The sequence below is a fragment of the Cupressus sempervirens genome, chromosome 11 (genome assembly GCF_028749045.1).
Source record: "Cupressus sempervirens isolate cs-2001-9-10 chromosome 11, ASM2874904v1, whole genome shotgun sequence".
Lineage (NCBI taxonomy): Eukaryota > Viridiplantae > Streptophyta > Pinopsida > Cupressales > Cupressaceae > Cupressus > Cupressus sempervirens.
In genome coordinates, this window is record NC_143128.1 from 386,527,223 (window position 1) to 386,554,786 (window position 27,564).

General features: G+C 28.1%; 1 protein-coding gene across 1 annotated transcript in view; it reads right to left on the bottom strand.

Annotated features, from left to right (window-relative positions):
- Window positions 1-27,147, bottom strand: part of LOC149529664 (uncharacterized) — a 72,260-nt gene extending 45,113 nt beyond the window's left edge. The window contains exon 1 of the mRNA XM_089808172.1: window positions 27,022-27,147. Coding sequence (XP_089664298.1) covers window positions 27,022-27,147 — 126 coding nt within the window. The remainder of the gene's footprint in view (window positions 1-27,021) is intronic.
- Between the last annotated feature and the right edge of the window lie 417 nt (window positions 27,148-27,564).

Genomic DNA, 27,564 nt, shown 5'->3' on the forward strand with positions numbered 1-27,564 from the left:
AAAATTTTTTTTGAAATAATTAAACGAAATTATTTAATTAAATGGAGTACTTACTTCTAATTAATTAAACAAAGTTATTTAATTAGATGAGAAGCCATTCCTAATTAATTAAATAAAGTTATTTAATTAAACAAGAAAAGTGTCTCTAATTAATTAAAGATTATTTAATTAAATAGAAAAAGTAATTATGAGAGCATATCTCATTTTATTAAATTAAATATCTCAACAAAATCTCTCTTTAGTTTAAAAAGGGAAATTTCCAGTTCACTATTGATAAAAAAATGAGTTAAATCAGTTAACTCCTTTTTCTACTCAAATTGAATCAGTTAACTCCTTATTTTACTCAAATTAAATCTGTTAACTGCCTTTAATTTGGAAATCTCCTTTTATGACTGAACTTCACCTTTAATCCTGACCGTTGATTGAAATCAATCTCAACCATTGATGAATTCTAGGAAAGTCTATTTAAGAGACCCTCATCTCTTCATTTTGAAAGGTTGAATGAGAATTTGCATCGAATTGTTGCTAGAATTCATACTCACATTTGCTCATATTCACATACGCAAAGAACAAGTTTGATCAAAAGTTGACCAGATTTAACCACGGTTGACTTGAGTTGACTAGTTTCGAAAAGAATTTTAAAATAATTAAAAGAAATTATTTAACTAAATAGAGTACTTTCTTCTAATTAATTAAACAAAGTTATTTAATTAAATGAGAAGCCATTCTTAATTAATTAAATGAAGTTATTTAATTAAATAAGAAAAGTGTCTCTAATTAATTAAAGATTATTTAATTAAATAGAAAAAGTAATTATGGGAGCATATCTCATTTTATTAAATTAAATATCTCAACAAAATCTCTCTTCAGTTCAAAAAGTAAAATTTCCAATTCATTATTGATCAAAAATGAGTGAAATTAGTTAACTTCTTTTTCTACTCAAATTGAATCAGTTAACTCCTTATTTTACTCAAATTAAATCTGTTAACTCCCTTTAATTTGGAAATCTCCCTTTATGACTGAATTTTACCTTTAATTCTGACTGTTGATTGAAATTGATCTCAACCATTGATGAATTCCAGGAAAGTCTATTTAAGAGACCCTTATCTTTTCATTTTGAAAGGTTGAATGAGAATTTGCATCGAATTGTTGCTAGAATTCATACTCACATTTGCTCATATTCACATACGCGAAGATCAAGTTTTACCAAAAGTTGACTAGATTTAACCACGGTTTACTTGAGTTGACTAGTTTCGAAAAGAATTTTAAAATAATTAAACGAAATTATTTAATTAAATGGAGTACTTACTTCTAATTAATTAAACAAAGTTATTTAATTAAATGAGAAGCCATTACTAATTAATTAAATGAAGTTATTTAATTAAATAAGAAAATTGTTTCTAATTAATTAAAGATTATTTAATTAAATAGAACAAGTAATTATGAGAGCATATCTCATTTTATTAAATTAAATATCTCAACAAAATCTCTCTTCAATTCAAAAAGGGAAATTTCCAGTTCACTATTGATAAAAAATGAGTTAAATGAGTTAACTCCTTTTTCTACTCAAATTGAATCAATTAACTCCTTATTTTACTCAAATTAAATCTGTTAACTCCCTTTAATTTGGAAATCTCCCTTTATGACTGAACTTCATCTTTAATCTTGACCGTTGATTGAAATCGATCTCAACCGTTGATGAATTCCAGGAAAGTCTATTTAAGAGACCCTCATCTCTTCATTTTGAAAGGTTGAATGAGAATTTGCATCGAATTGTTGCTTGAATTCATGCTCACATTTTCTCAAATTCACATACGCAAAGATCAAGTGTAATGCCCCACCAAGGGATCCAAAGAATTTTACTAAGTTTGTCAAACAAATTTTATTTATTTTTAAACATGACAGATAAAACCGTTCATAACATTTGCAGAAGCAATAGCATCAATTCAAATGAAAATAAACATAACATATATACATAACAGGCTACATTCTTTAAAGATTATTTAATGTTATATTACATCTAAATTAACTATTCATCTAACATCCCATCCTTATGAAATAACAATGATACATCCAATGTACTTAAACAATATACAAGTGTCCTTTTGTAATTATATTTTAGTTTAGCTCAATTATCCATTGTACATATCACAGGGTATGAAAAGCTTAAAAAAATAAACATTCAAGTAAATAAAGTACATCATCATCATCTAATATTAATCTATGATGCAATAACATAAATGAAACCACATATCATACATGATACATCATCACAAAAGATAACCATATATCACAAACATAAATAACTAAGTGCACGGTTCCTCCCAACCGTAAATAACATCATTAGACCATCGTGAATCTTAGTCATCCCTCCGTGTGTAACATTCCAAAGTACCAAAGAGATCATCAGTATTAACATAGTAAGAATGTCACTCCTAAAACATCCTACTAATATGCAAAGAAAAGCATAATAAATCATCAAGTAACATATGCAAAGTAAAGAAAATCATCAATATAAGAAACATACCAGTAAATACATCCATCATAAGGTATATTATCTATCATAATGCTCCAAGAAAATAATGAAAAATAAATACCAACCAAGGATACTCCCGCCACGGTGTCTAGGATGGATCTCAAATGATAAGAGTGAAAATATACTACCACCCGACCGCGTGAAACCTGAGTGGTCTGCTCCCACCTTGCTAAGGAGATAATCTCAAGTCCCAAACAAGATATCAATTTATGAAGCACAAATCTCTATAAGTCCAAGAATCCTAAAAGTATACTAACTCAAAGGTTCCAATCACAAAATTGACATCTACTTCCCAGAGGCACACAATGACATGTAGGAAACCTACTCTGCAAGCGGGAAAGTGTCATCGCATTTATCACGTACAAGTTACCCTGGCAGTTAGCTAAACTGCACGGGTCCATACTGATCTCATGTGGCCACTAGTATCCTCTCATACTGACGAGGCATACTACGAAATGGACGGTAGCAACCATGCGTTCTCACTACTCCCATCCTAGCCTGTACAAGTACTCAAGGCATGGGCAAGAACATCAAAACAATTATCTTTTTATGTTTATTTAATCTCCATTTAGTGTGTAAATGTTATCACTTATTAACCAAACTTACAGTGAGTTACCCTGGCAGCCACTTAGGGCCCTGGCCCCCATTGCAAGCCACGTCCCGACACTACAAGTAGATTACCTACCCTAAGCTCATGAAATCATAAATTTCAAAATCATAAAAGATAATCCATAATAAAATCATCAAATATGCATAAAAAAATCAAATATCCATAATGAAAATCATCAAATCTCCATGATAAAAATCATCAAATCTCCATGAGCATCTAAAAAAGCATCCATAGAAAATCATGACCACAACAGTTTTCTATTGGCAACTGAAGGCATCACTGATAATCATAAGTATCAATTGGTTCTCAATAACTAAAATATATCTCAAGATAAATGGTTCTCAACAAGCAACCAAGAATATCTCAAAATCATACTGATCGAAGACTCCAAAATGGTTGAGTCAAACATGTCACAACATGACATCATCAAAAAATAAATCCATATTTCAGTCCCATCATGGCGACTAGAAAATAATCCAAGGATAACTGATCGATGACTCAAAATTGATTAGCTCAAGTGTATCATACACATACCTCTCAGCTTCACACATGAATACTGAAATAACAATCAGTAAATACAAACATTTCATAGAGCATACAATCACATTACCATGGTTGAGCTTATAAAGATCGAGACCAATAAGATCAACATGCCATCATATCTCATAACCCCTGAGCCTCTGGTAACATCCTGAGACTGGTCAACACTAGTCAACACAAAACTCAAAACAAGAAGCATATAGAATACACGATGCAAACACATGTTTTGGTTTACTAAATTCACATAGTTGAATAATGTGTAAGGGTTTTCAGTTTTCTCTTTTCAAGTATACTTTCAAGTGTATAAAGTTATCATTTGACCTACAAGTCAACCCATTTGTTCTCCGATAGTATTGTTCTAAGAATAACTTAAGGATAATTATTTACTCATTAAAGTCATCATCACTGACCTTTAATTAAATTGCTTTCTTTATTTAACTAAGATCCATATTCTAATTGATTAACTCTCCTTCATAAATCAAGGATCATTATTCATTTATAAAAGAACCAATTATCGGACTAAGAAGAATTATAACTTTATTAAAATGATCAATTAAATCAAACAATTAACATAGGTGCACCATCCATGACCTATTAACATCTAATAGTTTCCAATTTAATAATACTAAGTCTCACCATTAAAACATCTAAGGTCGTTATTCAAGTCATGAGAGTATGACTTATCAACTTCGATGTAAATACTTCACAACTTTGCTAGAGGAATCAATATTAGCATATCAATTAAAACACTATTACATAACTTGATTATTAATTAAATCTAATTAACTCTAATTAATTTAATTAATAATTACATATCCAAGGCAACATTCCAATTAATATCAGTTGACTAATAACTAACTATAATTTTGTAAGTTAAAAGTCATCTATAATTTAGTACACAAATATTCATATTCATAGTTCAATAATAATAACTTGTTAATATTTAATAACAAGCTATATTAAAAATCTTATTAATAAATCTATAATGACCACAATCGTCATTCTTTCAACAATGTTCCCATTTTATTTTAATAATAACAAATTATAATAAATCCCCAATACCAAGTATTATTATCTCAAATAAGTTTCCCCTATGTACGATAATTCAATTAATTAATACTCCAAATTATTAACCAATTCAATTTGATTAATATCTTTTACAGTACTTCAATGATTAACTAATCTCCTCTAGATTAACTCTGATCGTATTAATTGATAACTATTTAAACCATTTACACTATTATTTATTAATAGTTTGTTAGTCCCAACAAACATTAATAAATAATAAACTCATCAAAATTATTATTAATCGATCTAGAGAACTTTACATAAGTTTCATTAGTTAACTCTTAATACCATTAACGTATATCAATAATTTAATTAATAATATATAACGTATTAATAATACCATAGTAATTCAAATTATAACAATGTTATAATAGTGACTTCATGTCAATTAAATCTTAATCTATTATCATTAAAGTCTCTTCATTTAAAAACATAATATAAAATTACCATGTCTAAATTATTTAATATATATTAAATAGTATTTAATATACATTACAAAAAGTCCACTATATAAACTATATTAAAAATCTCTTTTCTTTTAATTTTTTCTCATTAAAAAATCTATTTACTTAGATTGAATAATAATTAATTACACTTCTTCTACTATTAACTAATCTTAATTAAATTAGATTAGATAATAAACCATATAAAACTAATGCATATTAATAAGATTTTAATAAGGAAAGATTGCAATAATATCTTAATTCATTCCATGCTTTGATATATTATTTTTGTGAAGTTTAAGCATAAAGAATTCTTGGTTATGGGAAATGAAAAAATATCTGTCTTTGAATAAAATAGTCTCAGTACGACGGTCATATCTCCCTAATGAACCATTGGATCGAGCTAAAATTGAAATATGTTGGAGAGGGCCAAGTTCCGCCAATTCTGACTGGAGCGATCGAATAAATTCGATCACAATAAAAAGTTATGAATAACTGAGTTTGGATCTATCCAAAGAGAAACGACAGGACAATTAAAAAATTTCTTCTTAAAAAAAAATTGTTCTCTAAATTTATCTAATAATTTCACTAATGGATTTGGCCATAAATCTTGAAACTATTTTCAAATCTATTTCAATTGATTCTAATTCGAACCCAAACCCATTTTCTCTTTTTTTTAAAATCCATGTATATAAATTTCTCAAATAAATTTAATTGCCCAAATTGAAAATGCATACAATAAAAATATGAAATTCCTTAGAAGACATATGGAAGACACGAAGAAGACAGGAATGCATGATGCGGAAATAGCATAAGAAAAATCATAAAAATCTACTCGAATTCTGATGCTAATTCGCTCTTCCTCAAAAAACTCGCAGACCAAGCTCCCCTCTTTAGAGTTCTTGAGTCCTCTCATGTTCCAATTGCTCTCCACCCCTCCTTAAGCTTCTATGAATGCTTGAATATAAAGAGCTCTCAAGAAACCTTTAGATTGCTTCTTGAAACCGCTGAAAGGTGTCACCAACTAAACATGGATCTTTTCTAACCTTTTTGATGAGTCATAGCGTTGTAGACACCTTGTGCTTAATTGATGCACTAACCCCCATGTTGTTGACACATGTTAGTTCCCATGCAAGCTTATAATTCCAATTTACTTTTTAAATAATCTCTATTTAAATTTTATAACTTTCATTTTAATTTTTATAACTTTTATTATTATTATTTTATTTATTACTTTATTATTATTTTATAATTATTATTAATTTTAATTTCTAGTTTTATTTTATTTAATTCTTTTTCTCCAATAATTCATATTTAATTAATTACAATCAAAATATCAAATAAATAATTTATTAATTAAATATATTTATTAAGCCTTAATTAATAAAAAATTCACCATAGACCTCCAAGATAAAGTATGAAAATCCATCATAGAACAAATCATACAAAATAACTCTAAAGGGTTAAAAATCATGAAATATGTCATCCGGCACATTCGGTGGGTATTCAACTCAGATACTTGTCCTAATTTTTCAATTAGGACAAATGGCTCAAAGGGTTGAGATTTGGACTTGAGAATTTATCTTCTCTCTCTCTCTCTCTTCAAAATAAAGAGATGAGGGTCTCTTAAATAGACTTTCTTGAAATTCATCAATGGTTAAGATCGATTTCAATCAACGGTCAGGATTAAAGGTGAAGTTCATTTATAAAGGGAGATTTCCAAATTAAAAGAAGTTAACAAATTTAATTTGAGTAAAATATGGAGTTAACTGATTCAATTTGAGTAGAAAAAGGAGTTAACTGATTTAACTCATTTTTTATCAATAGTGAACTGAAAATTTCCCTTTTTGAACAGAAGAGAGATTTTGTTGAGATGTTTAATTTAATAAAATGAGATATGCTCTCATAATTACTTTTTCTATTTAATTAAGTAATCTTTAATTAATTAGCGACACTATTTTTATTTAATTAAATAACTTCATTTAATTAATTAGGAATGGCTTCTCATTTAATTAAATAATTGTAGTGCTTGCCCCTAGTTCACATTTTGTTATCGTTGCTAAACTATTTTAGAGCCAGTTTTACGTTGTTGGTTAGCAACATTGTTTTGAGATTATTAGATATTGAGCTATGGATTCAGTTTATTATGTAATGAGATTACTTAGACTCTACATTTCATGTATGTATGATGATTATTTTTAGTTTTCACAATTATTAATGATGATTAGTAAGATGATTTATTATCATATGTGTTTTCTTATGGATACTTACCCCATACTTGCATGTGTATGGTGTGCGTGTTTGTTTTACGTGTTTGCTTTTGTATGACGTGTCTGATGTGGTTAAGGAAGGGAGTCGTAGTCACCTGCTAGTCAGGATCTACATGATGCACTGCTTCTTACCATTGTCTGTTTAGTTTAGTATATATTGTGTTTGTACATGCATGGCTTTTATGCAAGTTGCAGGTACTAGGTATCGACTTTCCTGAATTATCAGAATGAGCGTATCTTATCACATTATCTCAATAATAAGAGAGGGGAGATAAATTCTCAAGTCCAAATCCCAACCCTTTGAGTCATTTGTCCTAATTGAAAAATTAGGACAGGTATTTGAGTTGAATACTCACCGAATGTGTCGGGTGACATATTTCGTGATTTTTAACCCTTTAGATTTATTTTGTATGATTTGTTCTATGATGGGTTTTCATATTTTATCTTGGAGGTCTATGGTGAATTTTCTATTAATTAAGTATTAATAAATAGATTTAATTAATAAATTATTTATTGAAAAAATTAATAGAATATCAGGATCTTTGATATTTTGATTGTAATTAATTAAATGTGAATTATTGGAAAAAAGGAATTAAATTTAAAAAAACTAGAAAAAAAATTTAATAATAATTATAAAATAATAATAAAGTAATAAATAAAATAATAATAATAAAAGTTATAAAAATTAAAAATGAAAGTTATAAAATTTAAAGAGAGATTATTTAAAAAGTAAATTGGAGTTATAAGCTTGCATGGGAATTAACATGTGTCAACAATACGAGGGTTAGTCCATCAATAAAACACAAGGTGTCTACAACTCTATGACTCATCAAAAAGGTTGGAAAAGACCCATGCTTAGTTGGTGACACCTTTCAGCGGTTTCAAGAAGCAATCCAAAGGTTTCTTGAGAGCTCTTTATATTTAGGCATTCATAGAAGCTTCGAGAGGGGGTGGAAAGCAATTAGAGTATTGGAGGACTCAAGAACTCTATAGAAGGGAGCTTGCTCTGCAGATTTTTTGAGGAAGAGCGAATTCGCATCAGAATCCGAGTAGATTCTTGTGATTTTTCTTATGCTATTTCTGCATCATGCATTCCCATCTTCTTCGTGTCTTCCATATGTCTTCTGAGGAATTTCATATTTTTATTGTATGAATTTTTAATTTGGGCAATTAAATTTATTTGAATATTTTATATGCATGGATTTAAAAAAAAGAGAAACGGGTTTGGGTTCAAATTAGAATCAAATTGAAATAGATTTGAAAATGGTTTCAAGATTTATGACCAAATCCATTAGTGAAATTATTGGATAAATTTAGAGAACAATTTTTTTTTAAGAGGAAATTCTTAATTCATCACAAATTGTCCTGTCGCTACCCCACGAATAGACTCGAAATCAGTCATTCATAACTCTTTATCGTGATCAAATTTATTCGATCGCTCCAATCAAAATTGGCGCAACTTGGCCCTCTCCAACATATTACAATGTCAGCTTGATCCAACGGTTCATTAGGGAGATATGACTGTCATACTGGGATTGTTTTATTCAAGGATAGATATTTCTCCATTTCTCTTAACCAAGAGTTCTTTATGCTTAAACTTCACAAAAATAATATATCAAAGCCTGGAATAAATTAAGTAATTATTGTAATATTTCCTTATTAGAATCTTATTAATATGCATTATTTTTATATGGTTTATTATCTAATCTAATTAAATCAAATTTAATTAAGATTAGTTAATAGTAGAAGTGTAATTAATTATTAGTCAGTTTAAGTAAATGGATTTTTAAATGAGAGAAAATTAAAAGAAAAGAAATTTTAATATAGTTTATATAGTGAATTTTTTATTATATATTGAATACTATTTAATATATATTAAACAATTTTAGAGTTGTTTAATGAAGATGATAATGCTAAGAATTTGAAAATTATTCATGTTAAAATCTACAATGAGTCTTATTGGTTTATGATAGGGATCTTTATATAGACAAAATATTATTAGAATAATTAGAAAATGGAGTCTAATGGTTGATTTTAATATTGATTAAATAATTGTAAGATTATAATTTATATAATGTTGACTTAAATTTAGAAACTCTAAATGATATTGGATTAAGACTGAATTATTATGTTATTGGTTAATATGTTTGAATATCTTAATGGAGTTAAGAGTTAGCCAAATATTAACTAATGAGTTTATGGAAGGATTCTATAGATTGATTATGTATAGTTTGAGGAGTTTATTATTTATTAATATTTGTTGGGTCTAACAAACTATTAATAAATAATAGTATAAATAGTTTAAATAGTTATCAACTAATACGAATAGAGTTACTCTAAAGGAGATTAGTTAATGATTGAAGTACTGTAAAAGATATTAATCAAATTGAATTGGTTAATATTTTGGACAAGTATCAATTAACTGAATCAACGTACATAAGAAAAACTTATTTGAGATAATAATACTTGGTATTGGAGATTTATTATAACTTGTTATTATTAAAATATAAATGGGAACTTTGTTGAAGAGTGATGAATTTTGTTAGTATAGAATTATTAATAAGATTTTCAATATAGCTTGTTATTAATTATTAACAAGATTATTATTATTAAATTATTAATATGATCATTTGAGTATTGAATTATAGTTGACTTTTATCATACATAATTCTAGTTAGTTATTAGTCAATTGATGTTAATTAGAACGTTGCTATGGTTATACAATTATTAATTAAATCAATTAATGAGAGTTAATTAGATTTAATTAATAATTAAGTTATGTAATAGAGATTTAATTGATATAATTCTTTTAATGAGATTTTAAAAGTATTAATATCAAGTTGATAGGTCTTAATCCGATGACTTGAATAATGACTTTAGATATTTTAATGGTGAAGACTTAGTAATATATAATTGAGAATTATTAGAATAATAAAAAGGTCAAAGATTGTGAATCGATGTTAATTGATCATTTTAATAAGTTATAATCTTCTTGTTCAAAGAATGATAATTGGTCCTCTTATAATATAACGAATAATGATCCTAAAAAAGTTGAAAGGTTAATCAGTTAGAATATGGATCATGGTTAAATATAAAGGAAAATTTAATTAAGGTCAATGATGATCAGTTTAGTGAATATTTATCCTTAAGTTATTCTTAGAATGTAATTCTTAATAATAGAAGGGTAATGCTATCGGGGAACAATTGGGCTGACTTATAAGTCAAATGATGAAACTTAAAACACTTGAAGTATACTTGCAAATAGAAAAATGGAAACCCCTACACATTATTCAACTATGTGAATTTAGTAAACCAAAACATGTGTTTGCATCGTGTATTCTATATGCTTCTTGTTTTGAGTTTTGGGTTGGCTAGTGTTGACCAGTCCTAGGTTGTTACCAGAGGCTTGGGGTTATGAGATGTGATGGCATGTTTATCTTATTTGGTCTTAATCTTTATAAGCCCAATCATGGTTATGTGATCGTATGCTCTATGAAATGTTTGTATTTGTTCTTCAGCCTTCATGTGTGAAGCTGAGATGTATATATATCTGAGATGCTTGAGCTAATCATTTTTGAGTCATCAATCAGTTATCCTTGGATTTCTTTCTACTCGCCATGATGGGATTGAAATGTGGATTTATTTCTTGATGATGTCATGTTGTGACATGTTTGACTCAACCATTTTGGAGTCTTCGATCAGTATGATTTTGAGATATTCTTGGTTGCTTATTGAGAACCATTTATCTTGAGATATATTTTGGTTATTGAGAACTAATTGATACTTATGATTATCAGTGATGCCTTCAGTTGCCAATAGGGAACTGTTGTGGTCATGATTTTCTATGGATGTTTTTTCAAATGCTTATGGAGATTTGATGATTCTTATCTTGGAGATTTGATGATTCTTATTATCGATATTTGATGCTTTTATGCATATTTGATGATTTTATTATGGATTATCTTTTATGATTTTGAGATTTCTGATTCCATGAGATCAGGGTAGGTAATCTACTCGTAGTGTCGGGAAGTGGCTTGCAATGGAGGTCGGGGCCCTAAGTGGCTACTAGGGTAACTCATTGTAAGTTTGGTTAATAAGTGATAACATTTACACACTAAATGGGGATTAAATGAACCTAAAAAGATAATTGTTTTGATGTTCTCGCCCATGCCTTGAGTGCTTGTACAGGCTAGGATGGGAGTAGTGAGAACACATGGTTACGACCGTGCATTCTGTAGTATGCCTCGTCAGTATGAGAGGATACTAGTGGCCGCATGAGATCAGTATGGACCCGTGGAGTTTAGCTAACTGCCAGGGTAACTTGTACGTGATAATTGTGATGACACTTTCCTGCTTGCAGAGTAGGTTCCCTACATATTTTTGTGTGCCTCTGAAAATTAGATGTCGATTTTGTGTGATGGAACCTTTGAGTTAGTATACTTTTAGGATTCTTGGACTATAGAGATTTGTGCTATATTTTTTGGATAGCTTTCTTGGAACTTGAAATTATCTCCTCAGCATGGTGGGAGTGGACCACTTAGGTTCCACGCGGTCAGGTGGTAGTGTATTTTCACTCTTATCATTTGAGATCCGTCTGAGACACCGTGGCTAGAGTATCCTTGGTTGGTATTTATTCTTCATTATGTTCTTGGAGTATTATGATAGATAATATACTTTATGATGGATGTATTTACTGGTATGTTTCTTATATTGATGATTTGCATATGTTAGATGATTTATTATGATTTACTTTGCATGTTAGTAGGATGTTTTAAGAGTGACATTCCTACTATGTTAATACTGATGATCTCTTCAGTGCTTTGGAATGTTACACACAGAGGGATGGCTAGGATCCACGATGGTCTAATGATGCTATTTACAGTTGGGAGTAACCATGTACTTAGTTATTTATGTTTGTGATATATGGTTATCTTTTGTAATGGATGTTTATATCTTTTGTGATGATGTATCATGTATGATATGTGGTTTCATTTATGTTATTGCATTATGGATTAATATTAGATGATGATGATGTACTTTATTTACTTAGATGTTTATTCTTTTAAATTTTTTTATACCCTGTGATTTGTATAGTGGATGATTGAGCTAAACTAAAATATAATTACAAAAGGACACTTGTATATTGTTTAAGTACATTGGATGTATCATTGTTATTTCATAAGGATGGAATATTAGATGAATAATTAATTTAGATGCGATACAACGTTAAGGGATCTTTAAAGAATGTAGCATGTTATGTATATATGTTATGTTTATTTTCATTTGAATTGTTGCTATTACTTTCGCAAATGTTATGAATGGTTTTATCTTTCATGTTTTAAAAAAAATTGTTTGACAAATTTAGTAAAATTCTTTGGATCCCTTAGCGGGGCATTACAATAACTTTTTTTAATTAATTAGAAGTAAGTACTCCATTTAATTAAATAATTTTGTTTAATTATTTAAAAATTCTTTTTGAAACTAGTCAACTCAAGTCAATCGTGGTTAAATCTGGTCAACTTTTGGTCAAACTTGATCTTTGCGTATGTGAATATGAGAAAATGCGAGTATGAATTCTAGCAAAAATTCGATGAAAATTCTCATTCAACCTTTCAAAATGAAAAGATGAGGGTCTCTTAAAAAGACTTTCTTGGAATTCGTCAACGGTTGAGATCGATTTCAATCAACGATCAGGATTAAAGGTGAAGTTCAGTCATAAAAGGAGATTTTCAAATTAAAGGGAGTTAATAGATTTAATTTGAGTAAAATAAGTAGTTAACTGATTCAATTTGAGTAGAAAAAGGAATTAACTGATTTAACTCATTTTTTATAAATAGTGAACTAGAAATTTCCCTTTTTGAACTGAAGAGAGATTTTGTTGAGATTTTTAATTTAATAAAATGAGATATGCTCTCATAATTACTTTTTCTATATAATTAAATAATCTTTAATTAATTAGAGACACTTTTCTTATTTATTTAAATAACTTCATTTAATTAATTAGGAATGACTTCTCATTTAATTAAATAACTTTGTTTAATTAATTAGAAGTTAGTACTCCATTTAATTAAATAATTTCGTTTAATTATTTCAAAATTCTTTTCAAAATTAGTCAACTCATGTCAACCGTGGTTAAATCTGATCAACTTTTGGTCAAACTTGATCTTTGCGTATGTGAATATGAGCAAATGTGAGTATGAATTTCAGCAACAATGTGATGCAAATTCTCATTCAACCTTTCAAACTAAAGAGATGAGGGTCTCTTAAATAGACTTTCTTGGAATTCACCAACGGTTTAGATTGATTTCAATCAACGATCAGGATTAAAGGTGAAGTTTAGTCAGAAAGAGAGATTTTCAAATTAAAGAGAGTTAACGAATTTAATGTAGTGCCTGCCCCTAGTTCACATTTTTGTTATCATTGTCAAGCTCTTTTGGGGCTAGTTTCATATTGATGGTTAGCAATATTGTTTTGAGACTATTAGATAGTGTGCTATGGATTCCATTGATATCTGATGGGATTATTTGGTACTTTATATTTCATGGTTGCATGATGATTATTACATTGCTTTCAGTTATTGATGATGATTAGATTAGATGATTTATTATCATATGTGTTTTCTTATGGATACTTACCCCATACTTGCATGTGTATGGTGTGCGTGTTTGCTTTTGTATGGCATGTTTGATGTGGTTAAAGAAGAGAGTCGTAGTCATCTACTAGTCAGGATCGACACGATGCACCACTTCCTGCCATTGCTTGTTTAGTTATTATATATTGTGCTTGTACATGCATGGTTTTTATGCAGGTTGCAAGTACTGGGTATCGACTTCCCTGAATTGCCAAGATAAGCGTACCCTATCACATTATCTCAATGATAAGAGAGAGGAGATAAATTCTCAAGTCCAAATCTCAACCCTTTAAGCCATTTGTTCTAATTGAAAATTAGGACAAGTATCTGAGTTGAGTACCCTTCGAATACGTTGAATGACGTAATTCGTGATATTAAAGCTTGGTTTGATTTTATATGTATTTTGGCTATGATGGATTTTCATATGTTTACCTTGTGAGTCTTTGGAGTATTTTTTATTAATTAAGCCTAATTAAAAGATTTAATTAATAGTTTAATTAAATTAAAAATTAATATGATATTTTAATATTTATTTTATTTAATTAATTGAAAAATTAATTAAATAAAATAATTAAATTTGAAAATAAAAGTTAAAAGTTTAAATTTGGAATGTAACAATTTTTATTTTAATAATAATATATTTGGAGTTCATTTTTAAATGAATGACTAAATAATATTATTATTAAAGCTAATAAATATTCTAGCAATTAAGTTTTGAAAATAAAATTTAAAAGTGAAAAATATATTTAAAATTTATTAAAAAATTCTAAATCTCATGTGATTAAAATATAAATATTTTAAGATTGAAAAGTGGAATTATTAAAGTTAGTGCATGAAATTTAATAAATAAATAATTTAAATTGGAAAGAGTAAATTAAATATTATATTAAATATTGTGCATTATTTTAATATTTTCTCACATAGGAGTTGGCAAATTTTCGAGAGTTGTCGTGTAGACAACACAGGAGTTTGCACTCTAAGAATGCATAAGTTGTCTATACTTAGGAGTTAGCATTTTATTTGAGCACATGGTGTCTACAACCTTAAGACTCATCTAGAAGGTTGGAGAAGACCTATGCTTGGATGTCATGCTTATCTTCTAGTTGTTTCTAGAGACACTCTAGATGCATCTTAGAGTCTTTTAAATAGAAGCTCTCCTAGTGTGTTTGGACAAGCTTAATGGAAGCTACAAGCTACAAGCTTCAAGCTAAAAAAATGGAAGCTTCAAGTTTCAAATCTTACATGCATTTGAGAAGCTCATATGCTTTTGCATGCTCATATATATCTTACATGCTTCTATGCTTCTTCTAGCACTTCTAGTCACTTGGAGGATTCGATTGGCTTGGATCTTGGAGAAATTGCGAATGATGGAGAAGGAAGGGGATTTTTATGAAATTCTGAGGCATGGCAGATTAGCATCAATGTCCAGGTGCACTCGTGATATTCCCATATTCTCTTTGCACTATTTCTCTTCCTGTCTGCATCGTGTCTGTTATTTGTCTCTGAATACTCTTTGTGGTTGAATCTACAATTTGAATTGGAATCTAGATATTGTATTTGGTTGCAAAGAAAATAATAGAAAAATCTTAGAACCAATTAAGGAAGAAATTAGATCTAAATGGGTTTGGGTTCGAATTTATATTGTAAAATTAGATAGACAAGATTTGAAAATAGTTTCAAGATTTATGGCCAAATTCATTAGTGAAATTATTAGATAAATTTAGAGAACAATTACCTTTTAGGAGAAATTCTTAATTCATCACAAACTATCCTATCGTTGCCCCTTGGATAGACCCGAACTTAGTCATTTATAATTTTTTATCGTGATCGAATTTATTCAATCGCTCTAGTCAAAATTGGCGCAACTTGACCCTCTCCAACATATTTAAATTTCAGCCAGATCCAACGGTTCATTAGGAAGATATGGCCCTCGTACTGAGATTGTTTTATTCAAAGACAGATATTTCTCCATTTCTCATAATCAAGAGTTCTTTATGCTTAAACTTCACAAAAATGATATATCAAAGCATGGAATGAATTAAAGATGTTATTGAAATCTTTCCTTATTAGAATCTTATTAATATGCATTAGTTTTATATGGTTTATTATCTAATCTAATTAAATCAAATTTAACTAAGATTAGTTAATAGTAGAAGAAATGTAATTAATTATTAGTCAATCTAAGTAAATAGATTTTTAAATGAGAAAAAATTAAAAGAAAAGAGATTTTAATATAATTTATATAATGGACTTTTTATAATGTATATTAAATACTATTTAATATATTTTAAATAATTTAGAGATGGTAATTTTATATTACGTTTTTAAATGAGGAGACTTTAATGATAATGGAAAAAAAGTAATTGACATGGAGTCACTGTTATAACATTATTATAATTTGAATTACTATGGTATTATTAATACGTTATATATTATTAACTAAATTATTGATATACCTTAATGGTATTAAAAGTTAGCTAATGAAGCTTATGTAAAGTTCTCTAAATTGATTAATAATAGTTTTGATGAGTTTATTATTTATTAATATTTGTTGGGTCTAATAAACTATTAATAAATAATAGTATAAATAGTTTAAATAGTTATCAATTAATATGATCAGAGTTATTGTAGAGGAGATTAGTTAATGATTGAAGTACTGTAAAAGATATTAATCAAATTGAATTGGTTAATAATTTGAAAGAGTATTAATTAATTGAATCAACGTACATAGGGGAAACTTATTTGAGATAATAATACTTGGTATTGAGAATTTATTGTAACTTGTTATTATTAAAATAAAAATGGAAACATTGTTGAAAGAATGACGAATGTGGTCATTATAGATTTATTAATAAGATTCTCAATATAGCTTGTTATTAAATATTAACAAGTTATGATTATTGAACTATGAATATGAATATTTGTGTACTAGATTATAGTTGACTTTTAACTTACAAAATTATAGTTAGTTATTAGTCAACTAATATTAATTAGAACGTTGCCGTGGATATGTAATTATTAATTAAATTAATTAGAGTTAATTAGATTTAATTAATAATTAATTTATGTAATAAATTTTTAATTGATATGCTAATATCTATTCCTCTAGAAAAGTTGTGAAGTGTGTATATCAAAGTTGACAAGTCGTACTCTCATGACTTGAATAATGACTTTAGATATTATATGGTTGTCAACGATGATAACGAATAAATTAAAAAGCTCAAACTTTAGTAATATTTAATTGAGAACTAATAGAATGTTGGTAGGTCATGGGTTGTGTACCTATGTTGATTGATTGATTTAATTGATTATTTTATTAAAGTTATAATTCTTCTTATTCAAAGATTGATAATTGGTTCTCTTATAATATAACGAATAATGATCTTTTGATTATGTTGAAAAGTTGAAGTAACATTAAAGAAGAGTTAATCAATTAGAATATGGATCATAGTTAAATAAAGAGAAAAATTTAATTAAAGATCAATGATGATCAGTTTAATGAGTAAATATTTATCCTTAAGTTATTCTTAGAATGTAATTTTTAAGAATGTAAGGATAATGTTTTTAGGGAACAAATGGGTTGACTTGTAGGTCAAATGATGAAACTTGAGACACTTGAAGTATACTTGCAAATATGAAACCTCTACACTTAAGTCATCCATGTGATTTTAGTAAACCAAAACATGTGTTTGCATTGTGTTTTCTATATGCTTTTTGTTTTGGGTTTTGGGTTGACTAGTGTTGACCAGTTATAGGACGTCTACCAGAGGCTTAGGGGTTATGATTGTGATGTCATGAGGATGTTTTAATTCTGATCTTTATAAAACCAACCATGGTTATGTGATGGTATGCTCTATGAGATGATTGAATTACTGATTGTTATTGTTTATTAGTCTTCATGTGTGAAGATGAGATGTATGTGTATGAGACAATTGAGCTAATCATTTTTGAGTCATCGATCATTTATCCTTGGATTACTTTCCAATCGCCATGATGGGACTGAAACATGGATTTATTTCTTAATGATGTCATGTTGTGACATGTTTGACTCAACCATTTTGGAGTCTTTGATCAAAATTATTTTGAGATATTTTTGGTTGCTTGTTAAGAACCAATGGATATTGTGATTCATGTTAGAGATTATATTTATGAGGTATATTTTGTGGTGCTTTTATGTGTTCTTGGATGGGAGAACCATCTTATTGTCAGGTTTCCTGTTAAGGAACCGAGTTTGATCTTTATGAGTGTTGTGGTATGGGACACAACTATGGATTTATGTGCCTAGGAGAGGTTGTCTAGGTACATGACTATGGGAGTGGCTTGCATAGGGGTCCGGGGCCCAAAGTGGTCAGTACCAGGGTAATCTAATGTAAGCTATGTAATAAGTGATAATCTAGTAATTAAAATTTATGGGGGGAAAACACACTAAAAAGATAAGTTAGAGATATTTAAACCACCCATGCCTTGAGTGCTTGTATAGGCTAAGGATGGGAGAAGTGCCTCGTCTTCTTGAGAGGGCTTCTAGGTTTCCACATGTGCCATGTTGAGGGTCAGGGATTTAGAGTAACCAGTCCAGGGTAAAACAACGCTTGAGGGTCCAGGGTCTAATGCGAGACCAGTCCAGGGTAACTCAAGCAGCCATGTGATGACACTCCCTAGTATGTAGCTTGAGTCTCCTCTATAGATTTTATGTACCTCTAGTGGTGTACTTATTGTTGTGCCTCTGAAATTAGATGTCAATTTTATGATTGGAACTTTTGAGTTAGTATACTTTTAAGATTCCTAGACTTATAAAAATTTGTGTTATGTGATTTTGGATAGCCTGTTTGGGACTTGAGATTATCTCCTCAGCACGGTGGGAGTGGACCACTTAGGTTCCACGTGATCGAGTGGTAGTGTATTTTCCACTCTTATCATTTGAGATCCGTCTGAGATACCATGGTTGATGCTTTCTTGGTTGGTATTTATCTTCATTCTATTCTTGGATCATTATGATAGACAATATACCTTATGATGGATGTATTTACTGGTATATTTCTTATATTGATGATTTTCATATGTTAGATGATGTTATCTTATGCTTTACTTTGTATATTAGTAGGATGTTTTAGGAGTGACATTCCTACTATGTTAATACCGATGATCTCTTCGGTGCTTTGAAATGTTACGCACAGAAGGATGGCTAGAATCCACGATGGTCTAATGATGCTATTAACGGTTGGGAGGAACCATGCACATAGTTATTTATGTTTGTGATATATGATTATATTTTATGATGGATGTTTATATCTTTATGATGATGATGTATTATGTATAACATGTGGTTTTATTTACTTTAATTGCATCATGAATTAATATTGGATGTTGATGTACTTTATTTTCACAGATGTTTATTCTTTAAAACTTTTCATACCTTGTATCATGTGTAGTGGATGATTGAACTAAATTAAAATGTAGCTACAAAAAGGACACTTGTATATGGTTTAAGAATGTTGGAAGTATCATTGTTATTTCATGAGGATGTAATGATAGATGAATAATTAGTTTAAATGTAATTCAACGTTAAGGGATCTTTAAAGAATGTAATCTGTTATGTTATGTTTACTTTTAGTTGGATGTTACTATTGCTTCCGTAGATGTTATGAAAGGTTTTACTTTCATGTTTAAAAAAAAAAATGTTTGACAAACTTTAGGTTAATTCTTTTGGGTCCCTTGGCGGGGCATTCCATTTAATTTGAGTAAAATAAGGAGTTAACTGATTCAATTTGAGTAGAAAAAGAAGTTAACTGATTCAATTTGAGTAGAAAAAGGAGTTAACTGATTTAACTCATTTTTTATCAATAGTGAACTGAAAATTTACCTTTTTGAACTGAAGAGAGATTTTGTTGAGATATTTAATTTAATAAAATGAGATATGCTCTCATAATAACTTTTTCTATTTAATTAAATAGTCTTTAATTAATTAGAGGCACTTTTCTTATTTAATTAAATAACTTCATTTAATTAATTAGGAATGGCCTCTCATTTAATTAAATAACTTTGTTTAATTAATTAGAAGTAAGTACTCTATTTAATTAAATAATTTCATTTAATTATTTTAAAATTCATTTCGAAACTAGTCAACTCAAGTCAACCACGGTTAAATCTAGTCAACTTTTGGTCAAACTTGATTTTTGCGTATGTGAATATGAGACAATGTGAGTATGAATTCCAGCAACAATTCAATGCAAATTCTCATTCAACCTTTCAAAATGAAGAGATGAGGGTCTGTTAAATAGACTTTCCTGAAATTCATCAACGGTTGACATTGATTTCAATCAACGGTCAGGGTTAAAGGTGAAATTCAGTACTAAAGGGAGATTTCCAAATTAAAGGGAGTTAACAGATTTAATTTGAGTAAAACAAAGAGTTAACTGATTCAATTTGAGTAAAAAAATGAGTGAACTCATTTAACTCATTTTTGATCAACAGTGAAATGGAAATTTCCCTTTTTGAACTGAAGAGAGATTTTGTTGAGATATTTCATTTAATAAAATGAGATATGCTCTCATAATTACTTTTTCTCTTTAATTAAATAATCTTTAATTAATTAGAGACAATTTTCTTATTTAATTAAATAACTTCATTTAATTAATTAGCAATGGCTTCTCATTTAAATAAATAACTTTGTTTAATTAATTAAAAGTAACTACTCCATTTAATTAAATAATTTCATTCAATTATTTCAAAATTCTTTTCAAAACTAATCAACTCAAGTCAACCGTGGTTAAATCTGGTCAACATTTTGTCAAACTTCATCTTTGCATATGTGAATATGAGCAAATGTAAGTATGAATTTCAGCAACAATTTGATGCCTATTCTCATTCAACCTTTCAAAATGAAGAGATGGGGGTCTTTTAAATAGACTTTCCTGGAATTCATCAATGGTTGAGATCAATTTCAATCAACGGTCAGGATTAAATGAGAAGTTCAGTCATAAAGGGAGATTTTCAAATTAAAAAGAGTTAACAGATTTAATTTGAGTAAAATAAGGAGTTAACTAATTCAATTCGAGTAGAAAAAGGAGTTAACTCATTTAACTCATTTTTTATCAATAGAGAACTAGAAATTTCTCTTTTTAAAGTAAAGATAGATTTCGTTGAGATATTTAATTTAATAAAATGAGATATGCTCTCATAATTACTTTTTCTTTTTAATTAAATAATCTTTAATTAATTAGAGAAACTTTTATTATTTAATTAAATAACTTCATTTAATTAATTAGAAATGGCTTCTCATTTAAATAAATAACTTTGTTTAATTAATTAGAAGTAAGTACTCCATTTAATTAAATAATTTCATTTAATTATTTCAAAATTCTTTTCGAAACTAGTCAACTCAAGTCAACTGTAGTTAAATCTGATCAACTTTTGGTCAAACTTGATATTTGCGTATGTGAATATGAGCAAATGTGAGTATGAATTCCAGCAACAATTCGATGCAAATTCTCATTCAACCATTCAAAATGAAGAGATGAAGGTCTCTTAAATAAAAAGGGGTTAACTAATTTCACTAATTTTTTATCAATAGTGAACTAGAAATTTTCGTTTTTGAACTAAAGAGATATTTTGTTGAGATATTTAATTTAATAAAATGAGATATGATCTCATAATTACTTTTTCTATTTAATTAAATAATCTTTAATTAATTAGATGCACTTTTCTTATTTAATTAAATAACTTTATTGAATTAATTAGGAATGGCTTCTCATTTAATTAAATAAATTTGTTTAATCAAAGTGAAGTAAGTACTCCATTTAATTAAATAATTTCATTTAATTATTTCAAAATTCTTTTCGAAACTAGTCAACTCAAGTCAATCGTGGTTAAATCTAGTCAACTTTTGGTCAAACTTGATCTTTGCGTATGTGAATATAAGTAAATGTGAGTATGAATTCCAGCAACAATTCGATACAAATTCTCATTCAACCTTTCAAAATGAAGAGATGAGGGACTCTTAAATAGACTTTTTTGGAATTCATCAATGGTTGAGATCGATTTCAATCAACGGTCACGATTAAAGGTGAAGCGCACTCCTAAAGGAAGATTTTCAAATTAAAGGGAGTTAACAGATTTAATTTGAGTAAAATAAGGAGTTAACTGATTCAATTTGAGTAGAAAAATGAGTTAACTGATTTAACTCATTTTTTATCAATAGTGAACTCGAAATTTCCCTTTTTGAACTGAAGAGAGATTTTGTTGAGATATTTCATTTAATAAAATGAGATATGCTCTCATAATTACTTTTTGTATTTAATTAAATAATCTTTAATTAATTAGAGACAATTTTCTTATTTAATTAAATAACTTCATTTAATTAATTAGGAATGACTTCTCATTTAAATAAATAACTTTTTTTAATTAATTAGAACTACGTACTCCATTTAATTAAATAATTTCATTTAATTATTTCAAAATTCTTTTCAAAACTAGTCAACTCAAGTCAACCGTGGTTAAATCTGGTCAACATTTTGTCAAACTTCATCTTTGTGTATGTGAATATGAGCAAATGTGAGTATGAATTCTAGCAACAATTCGATGCAAATTCTCATTCAACCTTTCAAAATGAAGAGATGAGGGTCTTTTAAATAGACTTTCTTGAAATTCATCAACGGTTGAGATCGATTTCAATCAATGGTCAGGATTAAAGGTGAAGTTCAGTCATAAAGGAAGATTTCCAAATTAAAGGGTGTTAACAGATTTAATTTGAGTAAAATAAGCAGTTAACTGATTTAATTCAAGTAGAAAAAAGTGTTAACTGATTTAACTCATTTTTTATCAATAAAGAACTAGAAATTTTTGTTTTTGAACTAAACATAGATTTTGTTGAGATATTTAATTTAATAAAATGAAATATGCTCTCATAATTACTTTTTGTATTTAATTAAATAATCTTTAATTAATTAGAGACACTTTTATTATTTAATTAAATATATTCTTTTAATTAATTAGGAATGGCTTCTCAATTAAATAAATAACTTTGTTTAATTAATTAGAAGTAAGTACTCCATTTAATTAAATAATTTTTAAAAATTATTTCAAAATTCTTTTTGAAACTAGTCAACTCAAGTCAATCGTGGTTAAATATGGTCAACTTTTGGTCAAACTTGATATTTGCGTATGTGAATATGAGCAAATGTCAGTATGAATTCCAACAACAATTCGATGCAAATTCACATTCAACCTTTCAAAATGAAGAGATGAGGGTCTCTTAAATAGACTTTCCTTGAATTCATCAACGGTTGAAATCGATTTCAATCAACATTCAGGATTAAAGGTGAAGTTCAGTCATAAAGGGAGATTTTCAAATTAAAGGGAGTTAACCAATTTAATTTGAGTAAAATATGGAGTTAACTGATTCAATTTGAGTAGAAAAAGGAGTTAATTGATTTAACTCATTTTTTATCAATAGTGAACTGAAAATTTCTCTTTTTGAACTGAAGAGAGATTTTGTTGAGATATTTAATTTAATAAAATGAGATATGCTCTCATAAATACTTTTTCTATTTAATTAAATAATCTTTAACTAATCAGAGAAACTTTACTTATTTAATTAAATAACTTCATTTAATTAATTAGGAGTGGCTTCTCATTTAATTAAATAACTTTGTTTAATTAATCAGAAGTAAGTACTCTATTTAATTAAATAATTTCATTTAATTATTTTAAAATTCTTTTCGAAACTAGTCAACTCAAGTCAACCGTGGTTGAATCTGGTAAACTTTTTATCAAACTTGATCTTTGCGTATGTGAATATGAGCAAATGTGAGTATAAATTCCAGCAACAATTCAATGCAAATTCTCATTCAACCTTTCAAAATGAAGAGATGAGGGTCTCTTAAATAGAATTTCCTGAAATTCATCAACGGTTGAGATCGATTTCAATCAATGGTCAGGATTAAAGGTGAAGTTCAGTCATAAAGGGAGATTTCAAAATTAAAAGGAGTTAATAGATTTAATTTGAGTAAAATAATGAGTGAACTGATTCAATTTGAGTAGAAGAAGGACTTAACTGATTTAACTCATTTTTTATCAATAGTGAACTGAAAATTTCCCTTTTTGAATTGGAGAGAGATTTTGTTGAGATATTTAATTTAATAAAATGAGATATGCTCTCATAATTACTTTTTCTATTTAATTAAATAATCTTTAATTAATTAGAGACACTTTTATTATTTAATTAAATAACTTTATTTAATTAATTAGGAATGGCTTCTCATTTAATTAAATAACTTTGTTTAATTAATTAGGAGTAAGTACTCCATTTAATTAAATAATTTTATTTAATTATTTTAAAATTCTTTTCGAAACTAGTCAACTCAAGTCAACCGTGGTTAAATCTGGTCAACTTGTGGTCAAACTTTATCTTTGCATATGTGAATATGAGCAAATGTGAGTATGAATTTCAGCAATAATTCGATGCATATTCTCATTCAACCTTTCAAAATAAAAAGATGAGGGTCTTTTAAACAGACTTTCCTTGAATTCATCAACGGTTGAGATCTATAGTGCCTGCCCCTAGTTCGCATTTTGTTATCGTTGCTGAATTCTTTTAGGGCTAGATTTATGTTGATGGTTAGCAGCATTGTTTTGAGATTATCAGATATTCTTCTATGGATTCAGTTTATTATGTGATGAGATTACTTAAACTCTACTTTTCATGTATGTATGATGGTTATTTTTAGTGTTCGCAATTGTTGATGATGATTATTACATTGCTTTCAGTTATTTATTATCATATGTGTTTTCTTATGGATACTTACCCCATACTTGCATGTGTATGGTGTGTGTGTTTTCTTTGCGTGTTTTATTTTGTATGGCGTGTCTGATGTGGTTAAGGAAGGGAGTCGTAGTCACCTGCTAGTCAGGATCTACATGATGCAACACTTCTTGCCATTTTTTGTTTAGTTTAGTATATATTGTGCTTGTACATGCATGGTTTTTATGCAGGTTGCAGGTACCAGGTATCGACTTCCTTGAATTGTCAGGATGAGCGTACCCTATCATATTATCTCAATGATAAGAGAGGGGAGATAAATTTTCAAGTCCAAATTTCAACCCTTTAAGCCATTTGTTCTAATTGAAAAATTAGGACAAGTATCTGAGTTGAGTACCCTCCAAATACGTTGGATAATGTAATTCGTGATTTAAACCCTTAGTTTGATTTTTTATGTATTTTGGCTATGAGGGGTTTTCATATTTCTATCTTATGAGTCTTTGATGTATTTTCTATTAATTAAGCCTAATTAAAAGATTTAATTAATGGTTTAATTTAATGAAAAATTGATATGGTATTTTAATATTTATTTTATTTAATTAATTTGGAAATTAATTAAATAAAATAATTAAATTTGAAAATAAAAAGTTTAAAGTTTAAATTTGGAATGTGACAATATTTATTTTAATAATAATATATTTGGAGTTCATTTTTAAATAAATGACTAAATAATAATATTATTAAAGCTAATAAATATTTTAGCAATTAAGTTTTGGAAAATGAAATTTAAAAAGTAGAAGATATATTTAAATTAAAAAAAGATTCTAAATTTCATGTGATTAAAATATAAATATATTAAGATTGAAAAGTGGAATTATAAAAGTTAGTGCATGAGATTTAATAAATAAATTAATTAAATTAGAAAGAGTAAATTAAATATTATTTTAATATTTGCTCACATAGGAGTTGGAAAATTCTCGAAAATTGTCATGTAGACAACACAGAAGTTTGCACTCTAAGAATGCACAAGTTGTCTACACTTAGGAGTTAGCATTTTATTTGAGCACATGGTGTCTACAACCTTAAGACTTATCTAGAAGGTTGAAGAAGACTCATGCTTGGTTGTCATGCTTATCTTCTAGTTGTTTCTAGAGACACTCTAGATGCATCTTAGAGGCCTTTAAATAGAGGCTCTCCCAGTGTATTTGGACAAGCTACAAGCTTAATGGAAGCCACAAGCTACAAGCTTAATGGAAGCCACAAGCTACAAGCCCATATTCTTCTTCATGCTCATATGCTTCTATATGCTCCCATGCTTCTTCTAGCACTTCTAGTAACTTGGAGGATTCGGTTGGCTTGGATCATGGAAGAATTGCAAATGTTGGAGAAGGAGGAGATTTTCTATGGACTTCTGAGGCAAGACAAATTAGCATCAGTGTCTAGGTGCACTCGTGATATTCGCATATTCTCTTTGCACTATTTCTCTTCTTGTCTTCATCATGTCTGTCTGAATACTCTTGTGTTTGAATCTACAATTAAATTGGAATCTAGATATGTAGAGTTACAAAGAAAGCAATAAAAAACCCTAATTTTAATCTAGGAAGGAAATTAGACCTAAATCAGGTTTGGGTTCGAATTAAAAATCAAATTGATAAATAAATTTAAAAAAGGTTTCTAAAACTATAACCAAACCTATTGGATGAATTGGATAAATTTAGAGAAACAAATATTCTTAGCTTTGGAAGTCTTTTAAAACTGTGTATATGTTCTATACATGATTATTTATCTTTTCAAATCTGCAATATATATACACATATATATTAATGTTGTAGAACAAAAACTTTGCGTATATACACACACACACACACACACACACACACATATATATATACATATATACTTATATATATATACATACATATGTATATATATATATATATATATATATATACATACATATGTATATATTTATATATATATATACATACATATGTATATATATATATATATACATATATATTTATTTAGTGGAATATCGAATATTTTATCGCAATCGAAATTGATCCGAATTCGCAATTCGTAATACGTTTTGTTTTATTTTAAAAAATATATTAGTCATTTGGTGGGGGCAGGGTTTATACCCACTGCACCCCACTTGCCTTATTACCTCTGGCGGCGACCAGTACTTGTAACTACAGGTTGCACATTTGATAATGATGCCTGTACTGCGGAAGATGTTGCAGAGGCCACACGGCTTATTAAGCCGGTGGCTACGTATTTGCATATGTGTCATGCCCAGACTACGAGGGCAAAAACACACACAACAAATTTTTATTTTTTTTGCATCAAAAATAATTTAATAAATATACTAATTTTTACACCCTAATTACAACTAAGCAAGCATTAGCATTCTAACTACTACTTAAATCTAAAACTAACTTTAATATCTAATACTAAAATGAATATTACTAAATTAAATATATATTAAAACTTAAACAAACATAATTAAACAACTAAATAATTAATACTAATACTAACAAACATATCATAACTAATCACAATAAAACTAACAACTAATACATATTAATAAAAACTAAATCTAAAAAACTAAATTAAACTAACATATACTAAACTTCCATCTAAACTAACTAACTTAACACCTATACTAACATGCTAAAATAAAAAAATTAACTTACAATTTTAAATTAAT